At 47.1% G+C, this 21746-nt stretch overlaps 2 protein-coding genes across 3 annotated transcripts in view; one reads left to right on the top strand and one right to left on the bottom strand.

The window, feature by feature from the left end:
• Nucleotides 1-21746, bottom strand: part of LOC147624546 (Golgi apparatus membrane protein-like protein ECHIDNA) — a 53683-nt gene that overhangs the window by 6029 nt on the left and 25908 nt on the right. The gene's annotated exons all lie outside the window — the stretch shown is intronic.
• Nucleotides 3906-6924, top strand: LOC147624547 (uncharacterized). The gene is made up of 4 exons (XM_086819562.1): nucleotides 3906-5491; nucleotides 5603-5948; nucleotides 6054-6215; nucleotides 6321-6924. The coding sequence occupies exons 1-4, from the start codon at nucleotides 3993-3995 to the stop codon at nucleotides 6741-6743; spliced, it is 2430 nt and encodes an 809-aa protein (XP_086675688.1). The 5' UTR covers nucleotides 3906-3992; the 3' UTR covers nucleotides 6744-6924.

Genomic DNA, 21746 nt, shown 5'->3' with positions numbered 1-21746 from the left:
AGGGCAAGAACGGTCCGAATCGTGGTCATCCGCGCTGTCGGTGCAAAGGTATCCTCGTAGTCGATGCCTGGCCGCTGAGCATAACCCTTAGCCACGAGCCTGGCTTTGTGTTTGTCCACCGACCCATCAGCCGCGTACTTGGTCTTAAAGACCCATTTGACACCAATGACTGACCGCTTCGACGGACTCGGTACCAACTCCCAAGTGTTGTTCTTCTCGATGGCGTCAAGTTCCACCTGCATGGCTTCCCTCCAAGTATCCTGTGAAAGGGCTTCCTTTACGGAAGTGGGCTCTTTATCCCGTATGATACGAGACATAAGAGCACAGTTCACCTGAAGAAGCTCCGCCGTGTTGCTTTTATCTCGAACTCGATGTGATCTTCGAGGGCCGTCCTCTGTGGTCCACTCGGAGGGTAGCTCCGTGACACCTGACTCCCGAAGGGTGTCCATCAACCACCTAGGTACTCGAACAGATCGTGGAGCCTCCTGTGGTCGCGGGGGCTCAACTCCAGCTGCGGGCTCAACCTCCTGTGATGACTAAGGTGGATCAACTGGAGTGGTAGACTGGGAATCATCATCAGACTCTGGATCTCCAAGAAGTGGCGGCTCCTCGACAGTGGATGCTGGAACATGCTCGTCAAAGACCACATCCCGGCTGACAACAATCTCGTTCCTCTCTGGATCATACAACCTGTATCCCTTGGAAAGAGAGTTATACCCCACAAATACCAGCTTGCGGGACTTGGAGTCAAGCTTCCCCCTCTGCTTCTTCGGAATATGTACATACGCGTCACTCCCAAAGACACGGAAGTGCGAGACATCGGGTTTCCTGCCAAAACATGCCTCAAATGGAGTCATATGGGGTACAGAAGTCGTCGGAGAGCGGTTAATGGTATGGACAGCTGTCGCCACAGCCTCACCCCAAAGTGGACGAGGAAGATCTCGATGCTCCAGCATGGTCCTCGCCATCTCCACCACAGTCCTGTTCTTACGTTCAACAACTCCATTCTCTGAAGGCGATCCGGTATTGGCCAATTCCCTCTTGATGCCATGATCTGCACAAAACCGAAAGAATACAATCGAGGAGAATTCCCCTCCTTTGTCAGCCCTGAGAGTCTTGACCTGAAATCCAGACTCTTTCTCCACCATCACGTGCCAATCCTTGAACCGAGCAAAAGCCTAGTCCTTCTGTGAAAGAAAGTAGACCCACGTGAATCTGGTACAATCATCAACAAGCAGCATGAAGTAGAGAGATCCTCCCAAGGATGGTATCTGCTGTGGTCCACACAAGTCAGTGTGAATCAACTCCAAAGGTTTCGAAGCCCGCCTGGAAGCCTGCTTCGGAAAGGATTCCCTGTGCTGCTTACCACGTATGCAAGAACTGCAGCGTCCTTGCCTACTACCAACATCTGGCAAGCCAACCACCATCTGGTCCCGGAAGGCGCGCCGCAAAGCATCCACATTTAAGTGGCCAAAACGAAAGTGCCACAAGTCTCCGACCTGAGAGCCTGTCAGTGAGGAGAGTGCAGAGAGTTTGTAGATACCGTTCTCCACACCGCCTTCCCAGACAACTTTGCCTGTCTCACGGTCCCTTAGAGCAACTGAATGCTCCTCAAATTCCACCCGAAAGCCAGTCTTGCATACCTCATGCACTGACAAAAGATGAAAGCCCAGAGCAGGGACATAAAGAACACGGGAAGCATGCTTGCCCCCCTTGCCGTCGGGAATGATCTCCATCCGGCCCTCACTATGAATCGGAATAGTGGAGTTATCACCAATAAAGATACGACCTGACTGCCGCTTCAGATCCAGGAAGAAGTCACGGGATGGAGTCATGTGCCTGGAAGCACCACTGTCGAGAATCCATTCCCGAGTATCCTTTGCGGTGAAGCCAACTGCCTCCTCGCTCGAAGACGATGAATCATCAGAGTCCACCATCTCCAAGTGCACAAATGCCGGAGTCTTCGCAGCTGAGGCTGAGGACTCAGCACTCTTCCCTGTCCGCTTAGGGCACTTCCTCCAGTAGTGGCCTTTCTCGCCACAATCATTGCAAGATCTTTCGGCCTTCAGCTTCTCTCGTTCTGGATCAGGCTTCTTCTCGGAAGACTTATCTGGTGACGCCTTCCCTTTGCCCTTGTTGGTATTACGGCCTTTCGACCGTTGGCCAGTTAAGGCCTCCGAACCTCCGCCGTGAGGAGGGTTCGTAAAACGTTCCTCCTGGTCCAAGACCATTGGCACAAGCTCCTCCCAAGTAATGGTGCTGAGCCTGCCACTCGTGATCAACGAGGAATAGAAAGTGGAATACTGACCAGGCAAGTGAGAAAGTAACGTGATGGCCATATCTTCGGACGATATCTCTTTCCCAGCTTGAAGGACTTCCTGCTGAAGGGCCTGCAGCTTGTTAATGTGTTCCCGCATCGTCGAAGACTTTGCAGGGTTCATAACCCGCATCTACACTTCCAAGGATATCCGCTTCATGGGTGACACCCTGTTGTACAAAGAAGCCAAGTGCTCCCATATGCCTCTCGCCAGCGTCATGTGCTTCACATGGTTGATCACCTGTGGTGTGCAATTGAGGAATATAAATGACCGGACCCTGGCGTTGACACGGTCCCACATTTGTGCCTGTGCCTCTCGGTCCTTCCTCATCGATAAAACCTCCCCTTCCTCAGCTTCCGGCCTTGGCACCCCTTTGATAATAAAATCAGCAAGATCATATGACTCCAGAACTGACTCCATCATGACCTTCCAGATGCCATAATTGGACCCGTCCAACTACCGATCCACTGGGAACGTGGGAAGAGTCGGACTCTTCACGTGCTTCTCTGCCATCTCGAGTAAATCCGCCATCTCGGAGAGTAACCTGAAAGGGTGGGTGGGTGGGAAAAATCTGAAAATCAGAATATATGCAAGTGGCTGTCCAGCCCCTCTGCCCGCCTTCCTCTTGCACCTTCACTTCCCGTTCAGCCCGAAACAGTCCACCGATCAGCAACCTGTTGCTCCCCCTCTTGCTCAGAAAAACGCCCAAGATCTGCTAGAGCCTAGGGCTCTGATACCATGTCAGAATATGCAACGGAAATGATATCCAAACTTGGGTAGACAAGAGCAAGTAGACTGCAGAAAATAATCAGCACAAGAAACACAGAGAGATGTGTGTAAACTCTTCTCTATACACAAGATCCCGGAGATAACTGAATGAGAAAGTGGAGGAGGATGGGGGGGAATATATACAAGCCCATGAGGGAAGTCGGCCAGCTCTAGAAGAGGCCCACGACTGAATAAATGTCCACGACTGCTGATATTAGCAGTCGGCCAGCATCTGGTGCCCCACGCTTGCACAGAACAAGTCGGCCAGCACTCAGACAGCCCACGACTGCTACAGATGCAGTCGGCCAGCTTCAGAGTGCTCCTGGCATCAACTGGCAGCCCTCCAGCCACTAGAAAAAAATGGGAAAAATAGGGAAAAAATACGGGGAGTGTGGAAAAATGATATACGGGCGGGCACACCCACAACAGAGGCCCTGGTGTATACAAATAGACAGGAGATGACTTCTAACAGTCACGTGTACACCAGTCAGGTGTACAGTGACATGGCATCATATTAGCATCACAGATATCATCAGGCATTTTACCAGCATTTATCAGGCATTATTCAGGCATTTTATGCTTTTTAATAGCAGTTTTGGGCCAGCCGACTACAAGGTTGATTCCGTACGTACGTACGGATCCGTACAGTACGGTACAGCCGTATGGTACGGTACAGTACCGTACTGTACGGATCCGTACGGTTTTTTAAAAAAAATAATAATAAGTGGCGTGGCGTGGCGATACGTGTGTGGCGACCATGCGCTTGCGGATAAGCGACCAGATTTTGGGCATTAAGCGAAAATTTTTTGGGTCCATGTGAATACTTGCACAATCGTGTGTACCTGCAAAACTCTGCAGAGTAGCTTCTTCGCTCTTCTTCGCTCTCTCTCACGCCCAGGCTTCATCATGCCGCGCAAGACCAACCCGAACTGGGCAATCCACACCAATGTCCTGAGGGTTGTGAACACCCCTTCTCAGCAAGGGTCAGGTACTCGGCTATGGGCATGCAAGTATTGCGGGGAGCAGTACACTAGCACCATAACTCGCGTCATCAAGCACATGACAGGTATCGGGTGCACCAATCAATGTGGTCCATGTGATAAAATACCACAAGCTGTGAGGGACCAATTGATTGCGGAGAATTGTCCTGCAATGGGTGGTGCAAGCAGTGTTAGAGGTGGTGAAAGTACGCAAGATGCTCTCCATGATGCTTTTATTGGAGATGTTACAGGTTCAGGTACAGTAGATGAGGGTGAAAGTCTTTCGGCTTCAGCCCAATCCACCACAGGCAGGAAGAGGGCACGTATTGCTGATGATGAGGACCTCCTGCCACAAGATGCGAGAGGTACAGGGGAGGCATCAAAGCAATCCACTCTGCGTTCTTGTATCTCATCACAAGCTTGGGTAAAAGAGCGGCAAAGGGTGGCAGAAATGGAGATTTGTCGCACTCTTATTGAGTGTAATATATCCTTCAATGTGTTAAGGACAGACCAATGGAAAAGAATGGTGAAAGCAATTGCGCAGGTAGGGCCTACTGAGACATGGACAGGTCTTCAGTATACGAAGATGCGTACATCCATGTTGGATGAGCAGAAGGCCTTGATAGACAAGGCGCTCACACCTGTGAAAGCAGGTTGGCAGGAGTTTGGATGCACTATTATTTCAGATGGGTGGGCAGACATTCGCAAGAGGCACATAATCAATATCCTTGTGTCATCTTGCTTGGGCACCTATTTCTTGCGTGCCGTGGATGCAGGGAGAGCAGGCGACAGGATCACAGGGGAGTTCATTTATGGCCACATTCGACACGCTATCCTTGAGGTTGGGGAGGACAATGTTGTGCAGGTGGTGACCGACAACACCTCTAACTGCAAGGCAATGGGTCAAATGGTCGAGGCAGAGTTTCCACATATAGTGTGGACTCCATGTGCTGCCCATTGTCTTGATTTACTTATGGAAGACATTGGGAAGCTTGTTTGGGTGCAGCCCATTGTTGCAGATGCTGTAAAGATCACCACCTTCTTCCGCAAGAAGCATCAGGCTCTTGCCATCTTTCGGAGCCATAGCCCTTTGGATATGGTGAGACCATCCAAGACCAGGTTTGCCTACATGTTCTTGGTCTTGGATAGGCTCTACAAGATAAGAGATTCACTATCATCAACAGTTGTGGATCCAAGGTGGCGACAGATGCATAATTCAGAGGATGAGCGTACAAAATATTTGCAGAGGCAGATCCTGGATGATGATTTTTGGCAGCAAGTTCATAGCCTTTCAGTTGCACTTAAGCCCGTGTATGTCCTTCTCCGACTTACAGACATGGAGGGCTCAACTTTGGGGCTGGTCTTTCATTTGTTTATGCAAATGAAAGACCATGTTGCTCAGTGCTCCATGATGACTGCTCAACGGTAAGCAATAGTTCTAATTTCTTCCTCTTTCTTTGATTTTTATGACTTCTCGATTCTCGATTCTCTTAGCACTATAACCTAAGACATGTATGTTCAATCTCTCATTTTCAGCCGAGGTGAGATCCTGGACATTGTAGACAAACGGTGGACATTCATGAGCCGTCCCATCCATGCGATGGCTGCCATGCTCCATCCTCTCTACAGGTCGCCAGAGCTATGGAATAATACTGCTTTGAGCATGAAGCAGTCAGAGTATGTGGGAAGGATGTTCTCAGAGGAGGAGCAACTTCAGATTGATAGAGAGTTCACCACTTACATGAGTGGTATTGGTGCTTCATTTGCGAGACCTGTGTCATTGAGGAAGGAAGCCATGAAATTCCCTTTGACATGGTGGCACTCTTATGGAAGGGTTGGTCTTCCCAACCTTTCACGAGTTGCTCTTCGTGTTCTATCTCAGGTAACTTGTAATTAATCTCTAAAGTATAATCTTCGGAAATGAAGATTGATGTTTTAGCATTGAAAGATTTACAAATTTGCTCGCATTGCACTCATTTTTGCACAGGATTGCTCGGCTGGAGCATGTGAGCGGAACTGGAGCTCATACTCCCTTATACACACTAAGATTCGGAATCGCCTTAGTACTTCTCAATTAGAGAAGTTGGTGTATTGCAGAGCTAACATGAGGCTCGTGCGAAGCTACCATGCTTTGGGGTCACCGAAGCAGGTATACATTGAAATTTGGACTCAATAAGAACTTAGAAGTAGAAATTTTTTTGTAGTTCAATGGATGTCCATTGTCCAATATGCAATTTGTGGCATGTTTAAACAGGTTGATCCAACACTACTCAAAATGGTAGATGAACCCAGCCCGGAGCTTGTGGATCGGCAGATTAGAGATGAGCAAGAGGAGATTTTGAGAGCTTTACATAGAGAGCTTGAGAGCGTGGATCGTTGTGTGACCCGCTCACGTGCACGATCTCTCAGCATTCCTCTACGCCCGGCAGCTCCAGATCCAGGCTCTGCGAGACGAGAGAGCATTCGCAGGGAAAAGCTTCCAGTTCGTCGCACCCAGCAGAGGCGTGCAAATGAGGCTGTCGAACTCATTCACACTCAGATTCCCGAGGCACATGATGAGGATGCACTGGAGCTTGTTGCTACTGAGCCAGAGTTCGATGAAGAGGGCAATGGTATCAATGATGGAGGCATGCTCTCTTCAGAAGACTCATCATCTTCATCTGATGATGAGATTTGAGACTCTTGCGTCTAGACTCTAGAGTCTAGACAACTGTGTAGTGTTTCATTGTTTTGCTTTTTGCACTTGTGGACCAGGACATGTGCTGGCAGCTGTAGACATGATATTTGTACTCTCTTTTATTATCTATGACTTTCATGGTTCTTGCTTATATCACTATGACTGTTTAATGTTAACATGAGGTATTGTGTAATGGGCTTGGTAACTGATAATTGATTTAAACTTTAAGTAATGAGGTTCAGTCTCTTTATTTTAAGTATTTTGGTTGCTATGTCTACAAAATATTCAGGTTTCTAGGACTGTTTACAAATGGTACGTACTGTTTACGTACCTTAAAATTTGTTCCGTACAGAAGTACGTTCCGTACGTACTGATACCGTACCGTACACTACGTACCTTACCACCTTGGCCGACTAGCATTTATGCTATTATCCAGTCGTGGGCATCCCATCTGGCCGACCAGCAGCCTCTCACCCATATATATTCAGGCGCCTCATCCATTCAGCATACAGGCTCATCAGAGTGAAGCGCATCCTCATCTGGATCATCTGGCGTTTCAGCATATCATCCTCAGCAGCATAATCAGCAAACGCAGCCTCCTCTGGATCATCATGCGTTTCAGCATATCATCATCAGCAGCAGTCAGTTAACGCATCTCCATCAGCCATCATCATCAGCAAACGCAGCCAGTTCAGCCCAACAGGTCTGCGTTTCATCATCCCATCAGCATTCAGCATCTGTTCCCAAAGCCTCCCTTCAGCGTTTCCTTCCAGGAGACAAGGGAAAGAGTGGACAGCAGTTTATTCAGCATATTCAGCATATAGGCAGCATATTCGGCAGTACAGATCCATTTGGATCTCATTGTAACATCATTCATTCATCTAATATAGCTGCATTGCATTGACACATATCTGTTTGTCTCTTAAACATCATTAAGTACAGTTTAGTTAGACTAAGGTTGTGATTACTACGGTCGTAACCTCTCGCATGTCACATTGGTATCAGAGCGTTACAGGGTAACCAGCCTTAGAGCATGTTCAGTTCATCAGTCATTCACTCAGACATCATTTTTATCGCTTCCGCACAGTTAAACCCAGTTCTGAAAATTTTGCAAGCCACCCTTAGGGATTTTCCCTTAGGTCTGCATCAGTAACCCCTCCATCTGCATTCTTGCACAACATATAGGGTTGCACATGGCTTGCATAATAGACATCTTAGCAGTCAGTCTTGCATACATGTTGCCCATGAACTCTCAGGGAAGAATGACATACATCGTCAAAGGAGGACATAAGTTTGGACTTCAACTGGCAGCAGCAGGGGGTTTCTCTTCCACAGAAGACGGAAGTTTGCTCCAACATCGCCTCAGGAGGTTCAGAACTTCAGGTACGACGGAGATGGTAGGTGAAAGGTTTCCACAGGCAGGTCAGGGGTGACTCAGGTATTTGCCATTTAGTTCCCGCAGTACATAGAGTCTTGGCTCAAAGGATTTCACTCCTGCAGCAGACGGCCTCAGTCCCAGCAGAAGACAGAAGGGGGCAGTGGTTCAGAGGAGAAGGATCACAGAGTAGTCGAAGGTTGCCAGGTATCCACCCAGCAACAGTTTAGCAACAGGGAATGTCACGTGTACACCAGTCAGGTGTACAGTGACATGGCATCATATTAGCATCACAGATATCATCAAGCATTTTACCAGCATTTATCAGGCATTATTCAGGCATTTTATGCTTTTTAATAGCAGTTCTGGGGCAGCCGACTAGCATTTATGCTATTATCCAGTCGTGGGCATCCCATCTGGCCGACCAGCAGCCTCTCACCCATATATATTCAGGCGCCTCATCCATTCAGCATACAGGCTCATCAGAGTGAAGCGCATCCTCATCTGGATCATCTGGCGTTTCAGCATATCATCCTCAACAGCATAATCAGCAAACGCAACCTCCTCTGGATCATCATGCGTTTCAGCATATCATCATCAGCAACAGTCAGTTAACGCATCTCCATCAGCCATCATCATCAGCAAACGCAGCCAGTTCAGCCCAACAGGTCTGCGTTTCATCATCCCATCAGCATTCAGCATCTGTTCCCAAAGCCTCCCTTCAACGTTTCCTTCCAGGAGACAAGGGAAAGAGTGGACAGCAGTTTATTCAGCATATTCAGCATATAGGCAGCATATTCGGCAGTACAGATCCATTTGGATCTCATTGTAACATCATTCATTCATCTAATATAGCTGCATTGCATTGACACATATCTGTTTGTCTCTTAAACATCATTAAGTACAGTTTAGTTAGACTAAGGTTGTGATTACTACGGTCGTAACCTCTCGCATGTCACATATGAGCACCAGCATACATATACCTGTCACCCTTTGTGCCTTGTGGAGAAGATGCATGACGAGAGGTGACTGTCACCTCTTTCCTTTGCATAAAAGATCTCAACCTTTGAGATGCGGGATCTCCATGCTTCAAGCGAGGTGGATTTCTGAATTTCAGCTCTCCATCTTCCCCCTCTTTGATGTCACCTTTGCGGAGGAGGTAGGAAAGTGCCAACTCCCTTGGCTTCTTGCCCACTTCTCGTGCCATGGACTCAAAAGTCATGTCTACCATTGCATCGGCTTTCCTGGCTTCAATGGCACTTTGCACATGGGGATCTTCATACAAAAATTTCAGCTCTTGCTCTTGTGCCTGCAAGAGCTTTCTCATATGCTCCAATTCAGCCCTCATTGCATCAGGCTCCTCTTCTTGCATATCTGTCTTTCCACGTATCCCTTGTAAGATTTACACCAAAGACCTTTGCTTGAATCTCAATCCACTTACCTTGTAAAATAATGGCATACAGGCTTCACAACAGGCGAATATTACATCCCATACTACGGGGCAGTTGCTGGTTCTCCATCCTCAATCTCTCAAGCTGGCAGCAACAGCATTAATAAAGACTTCTCTTTTCAAGCAGACGCACACTGGCGACTGCAACTAGACGGCTGTGCCCAGGCGGCTTGTCACCAGTTCGCCACCCGAATGGTTCACTCTTGCTTTCACACTATGTACATATTGGATTGGTGTCCATGGCTTATGGAATGTGCCTATGCATGTGATTAACACGTGTCATGCTGTATAATTGGATATGATATTCCGCTGGGACTTGACATTATCATGCCCGGAATATCTGGAGGACTTGGCTTTGCGCTGGGACTTGTGCCTTTGTGTACATGTCCGGAAACGCCTGGAGAATTGGCTTTCCACTGGGTCTGGTATCGCATATACTTGCCTGGAAACGCCTAGTCTTATATGGTTTCATGAACGGAAATTGCTCATGCCAATGCTGCATTGCATAGCATCTTTATGTGCTTGCTTGCAATTGAAATTGCATGCTGTTTTCATGCTTGCTTGACCAATGTGTAGTTCCGGGTAAGGGGACGCACGCCCGTGAACCGTGCGTGTGAAACTGTCTGCTGACATGGTTGTGTGGCATGTGAACAGGTGGTAAGTATTACCCAATCTAGGCTCAAATAGCCCTTAGGACTTCGCCAATATTTATAAGTGAGTGCGTTCCCACTTCATTAAAGTTTGGGCGCCCAAAAGTCACTTATAAATTATGACCGCTTCCAAGTTCACACTCACTGAAGTCCCGAGGCGGACAAGACTCAATGTCCAGGACCTGATCCTCCCTTTTCGCTCATAAATGGACATCTCCCCATGTCCCTTCACCTGATTGGATCCCAATTCACTTACTTATTAAGAGAAAATTCGTGTTTTCTCTTCATGAGGATTTTTGGAGGCTGAAAACTCTGTTTTTCCACCATTTCTCTCCATTTCCAAGCTCTCCATAGCCATACCCAACTTGCTAGGGTGTTTTCCAAGCTTCCAAGAGTGTTTCCAAGTGCTAATCACTCTCCTACTCACTCCCAATGACTGAAATTCAGCAAAACAGCTCTCATTTTTGCTGTAATTTCTGGTCTTTTTGCTAAAAACCCTAATTTCAGCCTTCCTTTCTCAAATTGAACCATAGGGGGAGCTTTCCCAGGGTTCCCTTCATCCTCTTGAAGACTTTTGTCGCGAAGGATTGCGGCAAATCGAAGATATCAACACTTCTAAAGCTTCCAACGCGAAGGCTTCCGCTTGCAACAACTTCTATGAAGACTGGTAAGCTAATTGGACAACGTGTTGTCATTACTTACTCAGTAGAAGGGCAGGACTCCTTGTTTAGCCACCCTGTGTAGTATTTCTCTTGTCCTATGTGCTCTTGAAGATGTTGCTACCTTGCTTGGTAGAACATAGAGCCAATGGTAGAGAATATGGGCACTGAAGTCGGGGCGGGCATCAAGGCAGCTCCTTGGTGATCTACATCGGCATACCATTGTTTTCTAAATGCTGAATTTCATATGCATTGGCATGGAGGATTTCGCAATCGATGCCCGTGAAGCTATGTATTGAATTTCTCCAATAGTAATACAATTTACTCAAGGGAGGGGTCGACCGTTCCGGCTCATTGTGTGTCTCTTGTCAATTCAGCAATTTACTTCTTGTATATGAGCAAGTGTCCTTCAAATCTTAGTGTATTTAAGTGTATTGATTAGCATTGTGTTCAACCAAGTTACATTGGTATCAGAGCATACGGTTCTCTTTCACTTCTATCGTGAGAGATGATCACCGTGAACACTAGCTATCTCTACACTTAGAAAATTATGGACAGCCATACAATGAATGTTAGAGATGCTAATACAAGAGACAGGGACAATGAAATGCATGCCTCCAATGCTTTACAGGATGAGCAAACTCATGTGGTGCACAATAGGGAACATGAATATGTGGGACAACCGTCCCGTGGCAAAGAGAAGATGCAAGAAGAAGAGTCCATAGTTTTGAGGGCTGAACTTACTCGTATGCAGGCTCTTCTCCATGCACAACAAGAAGAATTGAATCTCTATCGCCGCGAGGATCCATTGGTACATGACCATTTAAAGGCCAAGAAAGCTGAATCTTATATGGATCATGCAATGGCAATGATTGCTCTGATGGGAGAGAATTAGGGTTTCATGTGGGAGACATACACAGAGAAGAAGGGAGAGAGAGAGAGAGAGAGTTGTGGGGATAAGTCAACTCATAGAATGTGAGTGTGTGACTCCCCTATCACACATGTATATTTGCACTAGTACACATAGTGCACTTAGTACATTAAAAGTACTAAGTGTACTATGTACTATAACTTATGGGCCTGTACACACTACAAGGGTGGGCATAATGCCTTTACCCCAACAATCTCCCACTTAAAGGCAAAGTGCCCTTAAGTAAAGGTAAAGAAAAATCAGCATGTACATGATAATATACAAGGCCATATCAAGGCTGAAACTGGACTCATCCAATGCCCATCAAGTGTCTGCAATGAGCAAACCGCTCTGGAGGCAAACTCTTTGTCAACAGATCAGCCGGGTTGTCATCCGTATGAATCTCAACAAGCTGAATTTGCTTGTTCTCTATCACCTCTCTGATGAAGTGATACTTCACATCCACATGCTTCGTCTTTGCATGAAAGACAAGGTTCTTTGCCAACTGGATGGCACTCTGATTGTCACAATGCAACAATGGAATATCCCCTGTATAACCCAAATCAACCACTAACCGAGATAGCCATAATGCCTCCTTGCAAGCCTCTCTGGCTGCAATATACTCGGCCTCTGTAGTAGATAAGGCAGTGCACTTTTGCATCCTGGATATCCATGACACAGCACCTCCTGTGAATGTAAACACATAACCGGTAGTAGACTTCCGGTTATCTCGATAACCGGCATAATCCGAATCCGTGTAACCATGCACTAATGCATCCTGTTTGCCAAAGCATATGCACATATCCTGTGTGCCCTTCACGTATCTCATGACACCTTTCACTGCTTCCCAATGCTTCTTGCCAGGGTTGGCCATGTATCTAGAAACCACTCCCACTGCAAATGCAATGTCCGGCCTGGTAGCAACCATGGCATACATGAGACTGCCACAAGCTGAAGCATACGGAATCTTGGCCATATCAGCCCTGTCACTATCCGACTGTGGGCTGTCCATAGCACTGAGTTTCACATATGGAGGCAAAGGAATACTAGTCTTCTTCCCCCCATCCATATTGAACCTCTGCAAAACTTTGCCAATGTATTCCTTCTGAGATAAATACAACACATGCTGATTTCTGTCCCAAAGTATCCGCATACCCAAAATGTGATTTGCATCACCCAAATCCTTCATATCAAAGGTCTGATGCAGCCTCTTCTTCAAGGCATCCATCTCTTAACGAGATTTTCCGGCAATCAACATATCATCAACATACAAGATGAGGATCAATAGATTGTCATCCAAAGCTTTCTTGGTGTATAAGCAGTGATCTATGTCACTTCTCCTGAAATCCTGGGATTTCATGAATGTATCAAATTTATGATACCATTCCCTTGGTGCCTGTTTGAGCCCATAAAGACTCTTTTTCAGCTTGCATACAAGCTTCTCCTTTCCATTCACTGCATAACCCTCTGGCTGTTGCATATATATCTCCTCATGGAGATCACCGTGAAGAAAAGCAGTCTTCACATCCATCTGAATCAAATCCAGATCATCATGAGCAACCAAAGCTAATAAAGCTCTAAGTGTGGTCATTTTGACCACTGGAGAGAAGATCTCATCAAAGTCCACACCATATTCCTGGTTGAAGCCCTTAGCCACTAACCTGGCTTTGTATCTTGGCTTTGCATCAGGTGCAACTTTGAGCGCCATAAGGTTGAAATATCATGCCCGGTATCTCCTCTAACTGTGGAATATCCATAGGGATGTCTTCTGCCATCTCTGGCTGTCCATTTGGACCATTTTCAACACCATTTAAGGGCTGGTTTTGCTGCTGTAATGGCTGATTTACAGCCCTTGGTTGTTGTCCATGATGTCCATCATCATCAAAGATGACTCTCCTAGGCTCCTATTGCCTTGCAGGCTCCTTATACATGCATGTTTCATCAAAAATAACATCATTGCTGCGTATAATCTTTCTATTCACTGGATCCCAAAGTCTATACCCCATTTCACCTCTGTCACCATATCCTAGGAATATGCATTTGTGAGACTTAGGATCAAGTTTGGTGCGTATTTCCCTGCGTATGTGCACGTACGCAACGCAACCAAACACTCTCAAGTGCTTGTATGACGGAGGCTTCCCTGTCCATACTTCCTCTAGCACTTTCCCACCAAGCCTCGTACTAGGTGACCTGTTTATAAGATGAACGGCTGTCATAACAGCTTCAGCCCAAAAACCATGAGGTAATGCAGCATGTGACAACATAGAACAGACCTTCTCCTGAATGGTCCTGTTCATCCTCTCTGGCTGCTGTCCCGTTTTGTGGAGGATCATAAGGAGTAGAGAGCTCCCTCTTGATGCCTTTAGCATCACAAAAGTCTTGAAACTGTTTGGACATATACTCTCCACCATTGTCGGAACGCAAAGCCTTCAGTGTTTTGCCAGTTTGATTCTCAACATGAGCAACAAACTTCTGAAACACTGAGAATGTATCACTCTTCAAACGAAGAGGATAAACCCACACCTTGCGTGTGGCATCATCAATAAAAGAGAGAAAATATTTTGCCCCTCCCAAAGAAAGCTTAGGCATCTCACATACATCTGTATGCACAAGCTCTAACTGAGCATCTTTCTGTCCAAGAGCTTTCTTGTGGGGGCACAGGAGTTGCCTGCCATATATACAATGCTCACAAAACTGAAAACTTGAGAACTTTAGAGAAGGCAAGTAACCAAAACGAGACAATTGCTCCATTCCTTTGACACTCATGTGTCCCAACCGGCTATGCCACACAGAGATTTCCGGCAGCTCGGTTGTATTTACATTAACATGGTGACAAACACCTGCATGCATGAAGTAAAGAGTGTCCACCTTAGAGCCTCTGGCAACAACCAGTGAGCCCTTACTAATCTTCCACTTTCCACGACCAAATGTGGTAACATAATCAGCATCATCAAGCTGTCCAGTAGAAAGCAGGTTCTTCTTGATCTCTCCAAAACCCTAATCAGCTTACAGGGAATTTTGTATCAAGAATTTTGAAGTTAATAAAACTTGGACATGTTGTTTGACCTAGCATGGCAGACTTCATGATTGGACATGTGTTTTTTTCCAAGGAACCATGATTGGACATGCTTCTATTCCGAAAATGAGAGAGCATAATATTGCATGCATGAATGGACATGCTTCCATCCCGAAGTGGGGAAGTATAATATTGAGAGAGCATAATATTGCATGCATGAATGGACATGCTTCCATCCCGAAGCATGATGGACTATGTACTCTTACCACTATAGGAGAGCGTATAGATGGATACAAGTGTATGGAATGGATGGTACTCACCTTAGACACATGCATAATAAGCTGTTTGAAGATCTTGCATTGGATGCTAATTTTGAGAATGCTTGAACATTTAGGCATTCATCTTAAAGCATCGAACTTGTGCATAATACTGGTTGCTGATCTAGCAACTTGTATTTTGCAGGAGGTTAAGAAAGTTTCTTACTTAAACTACTTTCAATTTTGATAGTTTTACAAGATATGTACCTTTTAAGTTGGAGGTCGATTTTGAGGCTTGTTCCTTCATCTTTTGAGAAAGCAGAGGCTGGAATCGGAATTAGAGCAATCGAAAACCCCCCGGAAATTTATTTTTTTAATTTAAAAATTTTAATTTTTTATTTTTTTTTAGAGGTGACGTGGCGACTCGCCCAGGCCATCTCAGCAACTGTCTCTTCAATTGCACTGTCAGAATATGCAGCGGAAATGACAACCAAACTTGGGTAGACAAGAACAAGTAGACTGCAGAAAATAATCAGCACAAGAAACACAGAGAGATAGGTGCGTAGACTCTTCTCTATACACAAGATCCCGAAAAAACTGAATGAGAAAGTGGTGGGGGCTGAGGGGCAATATATACATCTCCATGTGAGCAGTCGGCCAGCTCCAGATGGTGCCCACGACTGAGAAAAATACCCACGACTGCTGAAAATAGCAGTCGGCCAGCTACAGATGCCTACGCCTGGACAGAACAAGTCGGCCAGCAGCCCAGATGCACACGACTGAAGAAAGTCCAGTCGGCCAGCATTGGGGTGCTCCTGGCATCACCTGGCAACCCTCCAGCCACTAGGAAAAAATGAAAAAAATAGGGAAAAAATACGGGGAGTGTGGAAAAATGATATACGGGCGGGCACACCCACAACAAAGGCCCTGGTGTATACAAATAGACAGGAGATGACTTCTAACACCCCCTCTCAGCTCCTAGCTGTGAAACCAACCCCAGGGAGCTGGAGTGCCGCCTGAGCGTAGCCTGAGGTAGAGACTTCGTGAAGAGGTCCGCCACATTGTTCTCCGTCGAACAATAAAGTAGCAAGATGTCACCCGCCAAGATCTTCTCACGTACAAAGTGATACTGTATCTCTATATGCTTGGTCCGGGCATGGAAAACCGGGTTCCGAGCAATAGCTATACAACTCTGGTTATCACACTGGATGACTGTGGGCTCACTCTGTGGAAACCCCATCTCGCCTAGCAGCCTCCGCAGCCATACAACCTCACAAGCAGCACCACAAGCTGTCACCAGCCTGGACATTTCCCAGTCTGAAAGGGGTCTGGTGGACTCCAGGATGTTTAAATATTTGGAAAGTACAAGCTTTGGGAATGGGGGATTATCCTAGTATACAAAGGACCACACTCCTAAAATTTAGGAGAGTTGCTATTTTTGGCCCGACTCCGATGTAAATTCTGTTCGCGTCATTACATCTGGAATTGAGCAGATACCTAGAGTTGGCAAAGTGCCTATGACAGAATGTCTACCAGTTGGGATATTTTTAGAGATAAAGTTTATGGAAGGACCCATCTCTTAGATTGGGACATGTGGCAAGGAGGTGGATCAAAGTGAGACAAGTGGCCTGACACTTGTTAGAAAATGGATCAAAGTGAGACAAGTGGGCTCAAACTTGTCACTTCAGCTATTGTGTGGCTCTCCACTTGTCATTGTAGCCTTCTCTTGCCATTTTAGCTCATGGGAGGCCCAAATCTATAAATTGGAGCCCTCTCTCTTCATTAATAGAGGCTCTCTTGCTGCACACTAGCCTCTACCACCGTTGAAGGCTTCCCTAATGATGGCTACTCTCTTTCTCTCTCTCTTGAAGGCTGCCCATAAAGAATACCGGCTGTTGGGGACTGTTTTGGAGGCTTCCATCGCGAAGAAATACTAAAGGCAAGGGTATTCAATCATTTATTATGATTTCTAGCCATTGTATGTGTTGTACCAGCATTTGTACTTGCTGTACCTGCTGTACCAGCCACCGTACTGGCTGTACCAGCCATCGTACTTGATGTACCAGCCATTGTACTTGCTGTACCTGTTGTACCAGCCACCGTACCGACTGTACCAGCCACTATACCTGCTGTACCAGCCACTGTACCTGCTGTACCAGCATTTGTACTTGCTGTACCTGCTGTACCAGCCACTATACCGGCTGTACCAGCCATTGTACTTGCTGTACCGACTGAATGGAGAGTTGTACTTGCTGTACCCTCTCTATTGCATGAAGACCCGTGGTTTTTGGGGAAGAATCAGTACCCACACGGAGGTATATGGATTATATTGTTGGCTTGGCATTTCTACAGCCTATGTTCCGGCTTGGTTGCCTCGTGTTGGGCTGTGTTATGGCATTTGTATATGGATAATCCGGCATCTCCCGTGGGGAGAGTAAGGCCCTCAAAGCTTGTACATGATATTGTTCTCCTTGGGTAATAAAATACTCCACGGGGGGGTTCGGCCCATTCCGGCCTCTATGCGGTGTCACACGTGCAAGCTCCATTTTCAGCATTTGTGGATGTTTTGTCCTGCTTTATGTTTTATGCAAAGTGATGATGGATATGTGTTAAGGCTGTGGCCATGTTTAAATGTTTTAATATGCATTGATGGTATCAACAAGTGTGTCAAAGGCCCTAGTCCCCCGGGCACTCACCGCCGCAAGTTACACAAGCAGCCCAATACTCTGCCTCTGTCGAAGAAAGGGCAATAGTTGGCTGCTTCTTGCTGCTCCAAGAAACTGCTCCTGAGCCGAGGGTAAAAGTGTATCCTGAAGTAGACCTCCTCGTGTCTGGATCTCCTCCCCAATCTGAGTCACTCCAACCTTGGAGCTTGACTCCATTCCCTCCTATGTAAAAGAGTCCCAGATCCTTCGTACTCTGCAGATACCGCAAGATCCGCAATCCTGCGTCCCAATGAGTCTTCAATGGCGTCTGCATAAAAGAGCTCAACAGCCCCACGGAGAAGCTCAAGTCCAATCTGGTGTTCAGCAACCAGATCAATGAACCAACCAACTTCCGGTACTGCGAGGCATCAACTGGCTCACAAGGATCTGTAACGGTTAACTTTGTGTTCAGGTCCATCGGCAAAGTAATAGGCTTGCAGTTCTCCATCCCAAAGAACTCAAGCAACTCATGAACATACCGCTGCTGAGAGACGAGAAACCCCCTCTGGGTCTGCCAAATCTCCAATCCTAAGAAGAAGTGGAGTAAGCCTAAGTCGGTCATCTCAAACTCCTTTGACAAGGCAGCCTTCGTCACTCCAATGTGCTCCACATGACCGCCGGTGAGAATGAGATCATCCACATAAAGGATGATAAGTGTGACCATGCCGCGTTCCCGAAAGAGATACAGGTTCGGATCTGCAACCGATCTCTGAAATCCAGTCCGAATAAAGAAGGAATCAATCTTCTGATTCCAAGCCCTGGGAGCCTGCTTAAGACCATACAAGGCCTTACGTAACCTGTAAACCATCCCTTCCGATCCTAGAACAATAAAGCCTGGAGGCTGCTCAACGTACACCTCCTCCTGCAGGTCACCATTAAGGAACGCCGATTTTACATCCATCTGATATACGGGCCACCTCTGAGAAGAAGCAAGGGCAAGAACGGTCCGAATCGTGGTCATCCGCGCTGTCGGTGCAAAGGTATCCTCGTAGTCGATGCCTGGCCGCTGAGCATAACCCTTAGCCACGAGCCTGGCTTTGTGTTTGTCCACCGACCCATCAGCCGCGTACTTGGTCTTAAAGACCCATTTGACACCAATGACCGACCGCTTTGACGGCCTCGGTACCAACTCCCAAGTGTTGTTCTTCTCGATGGCATGAGGTTCCACCTGCATGGCTTCCCTCCAAGTATCCTGTGAAAGGGCTTCCTTTACGGAAGTGGGCTCTTTATCCCGCATGATACGAGACATCAGAGCATAGTTCACCTGAAGAAGCTCCGCCGTGTTGCTTTTATCTCGGACTGGATGTGATCTTCGAGAGCCGTCCTCAGTGGTCCACTCGGAGGGTAGCTCCGTGACACCTGACCCCCGAAGAGTGTCTAACAACCACCTAGGTACTCGAACAGATCGTGGAGCCTCCTGTGGTCGCGGGGGCTCAACTCCAGCTGCGGGCTCAACCTCCTGTGATGATTGAGGTGGATCAACTGGAGTGGTAGACTGGGAATCATCATCAGACTCCTCTGGATCTCCAAGAAGTGGCGGCTCATCGACAGTGGATGCTGGAACATGCTCGTCAAAGACCACATCCCGGCTGACAACAATCTCGTTCCTCTCTGGATCATACAACCTGTATCCCTTGGAAAGAGAGTTATACCCCACAAATACCAGCTTGCGGGACTTGGAGTCAAGCTTCCCCCTCTGCTTCTTCGGAATATGTACATACGCGTCACTCCCAAAGACACGGAAGTGCGAGACATCGGGTTTCCTGCCAAAATATGCCTCAAATGGAGTCATATGGGGTACAGAAGTCGTCGGAGAGCGGTTAATGGTATGGACAGCTGTTGCCACAGCCTCACCCCAAAGTGGACGAGGAAGATCACGATGCTCCAACATGGTCCTCGCCATCTCCACCACAGTCCTGTTCTTACGTTCAACAACTCCATTCTCTGAAGGCGATCCGGTATTGGCCAATTCCCTCTTGATGCCATGATCTGCACAAAACCGGAAAAATACAGTCGAGGAGAATTCACCTCCTTTGTCAGCCTTGAGAGTCTTGACCTGAAATCCAGACTCTCTCTCCACCATCACGTGCCAATCCTTGAACCGAGCAAAAGCCTGGTCCTTCTGAGAAAGAAAGTAGACCCACGTGAATCTGGTACAATCATCAACAAGCAGAGAGATCCTGAAACCGATCCCGTCAAGTGGGAAAGACTCAATTGGACACCTACACGTTTAATAGCACAACTTTAAAACCACAAATATGAAATGGACAACTTAAAACAACTTGAAAATTAAATGAACAGAAATGGAAAGATGGACACCAGCACTGGGGCCGGAACGGGCCGACCCCCCCCTCAATATATGATATATTTATTGGGAGTATTTAAAGAATACAATGCTCCATGGGTTCTGAGAACCAGATGATGTCCATGTACATATGAAAACAATATTAAACAAATAACTCGAATTTCGATGTAGAAAAACTCGGAGCAGAACGACCACTAGTGTGGTCCAATCACTACGGTCCTGTGCTTTCACTGGACTCCGCGGAGAGCACCACACTGGTGTTCCGAGACCACGCACAGACAGGCGCTCTCGTACTAACGCCTGGCTCTCCCGATCTCAGCACCTTTGGACCGAGGTTCGCCCATATAGCTTGGACAACCCGGCACCGAACGGGTGTAGGCCGAGCGGGACGACTCTTTTACCAGATTTAAACATTAAATGCTTTACTCAAATCTGAAAAATCACTTACTTGCAATTGGTTGATAAAAGACCAAAACTTGTGGTTTGCCGAGGATGAAACCACCCTTGATGAAGAAGGAGTAGTCTCGTGTAGAATTAACAGAATAAGCACCACCACGAGAGACCACAGTCATCTGATAATGTTCAGCCGCCTAGGAGACAGTTGCAGCTGTGTGGCTTTGTGGAGGTGACAGCCGCCTGTTTGCAGCAGCCAGCCGCCTGGAGAGAGAGGCAGGTACAGCAGCGTTAGGAGGGAGTACAGCCGCCTGTTTGCAGCAGCCAGCCGCCTTGCAGATTTCAACGCAGCCACCAGTAGAGATGCACTCAAGCCGCCTGTGAAGAGCAGCAGCGTAGAGGGGCAGTCGCCAGCAGAGGAAAAACAGAGATGCGCCTGAAGTGGGGGCAGCCGCCTGGGAGAGGAGCAGTAGGCGCAGCAGTACAGAGATGGGTGGCCACCTGCTGTGCAGTTCACAGCCCGCCTGTGGAGAGGTTGGCGCAGGCAGCAATAGCATAAACACCCCAGCAGCAGGCGTAGCAAATCTCCAGCCACCTGATAGCTTACGAAGGGTGATGATAAAACGCCAGGGAGAAGCGATGTTTTTTTTTTTTTACGCTTGATGGAGAGATTTCTTTTAATAAATTAAGGTGGAGTTAACTGTTGATAATACCCACGCATGCATGAGGGTGGGGGAGTTTGGGTAGGTGCCTTTGCCCACCCCCACACTCACTTAAATGGGGCTCCCCACCTTGGCCCCATAGTGGGTGCCCAAAGTGGTGCCCACATTTAAATGAATGTGAACACTTCACCTTATAAATCAAAGGGTTAGTATTTAAAACATTTAAAACAACATGTACCATATACTTACCACCTGTTCACATGCACTGAAACTCGTCAGAATACAGGGCACACTTCACGACTCACTGGCAGGCGTCCCCGCTCAGTAAGTAACACGTCAGGCAGGCAAACACACGAATACATGTCATGCGAAAACAGTTTCAAGCATGCAAAATATGTGTGCATGTGCAAAAGTAACATGGACATATCTCCCGTTCATGGAACATGTACAAAATATCTGTCGGCACAAAACTGGCACGACATTTATTACATAAAAACCTGGTCTTCCTATGGAGTGACAGTCCCATAGGTAAGACGCAGTTCCAGGCACGAGTTTCCCTAGGTGTGACAGTCCCATAGGTAAAACACGGCACGAATACTGGCCCTTCCATGGCGTGACAGT

This window comes from Cibotium barometz, chromosome 25 (assembly GCF_041138505.1).
Source record: "Cibotium barometz isolate CiBa-2024 chromosome 25, ASM4113850v1, whole genome shotgun sequence".
NCBI classification, from domain to species: domain Eukaryota; kingdom Viridiplantae; phylum Streptophyta; class Polypodiopsida; order Cyatheales; family Cibotiaceae; genus Cibotium; species Cibotium barometz.
This window is presented reverse-complemented; position numbering and strand designations above follow the sequence as displayed.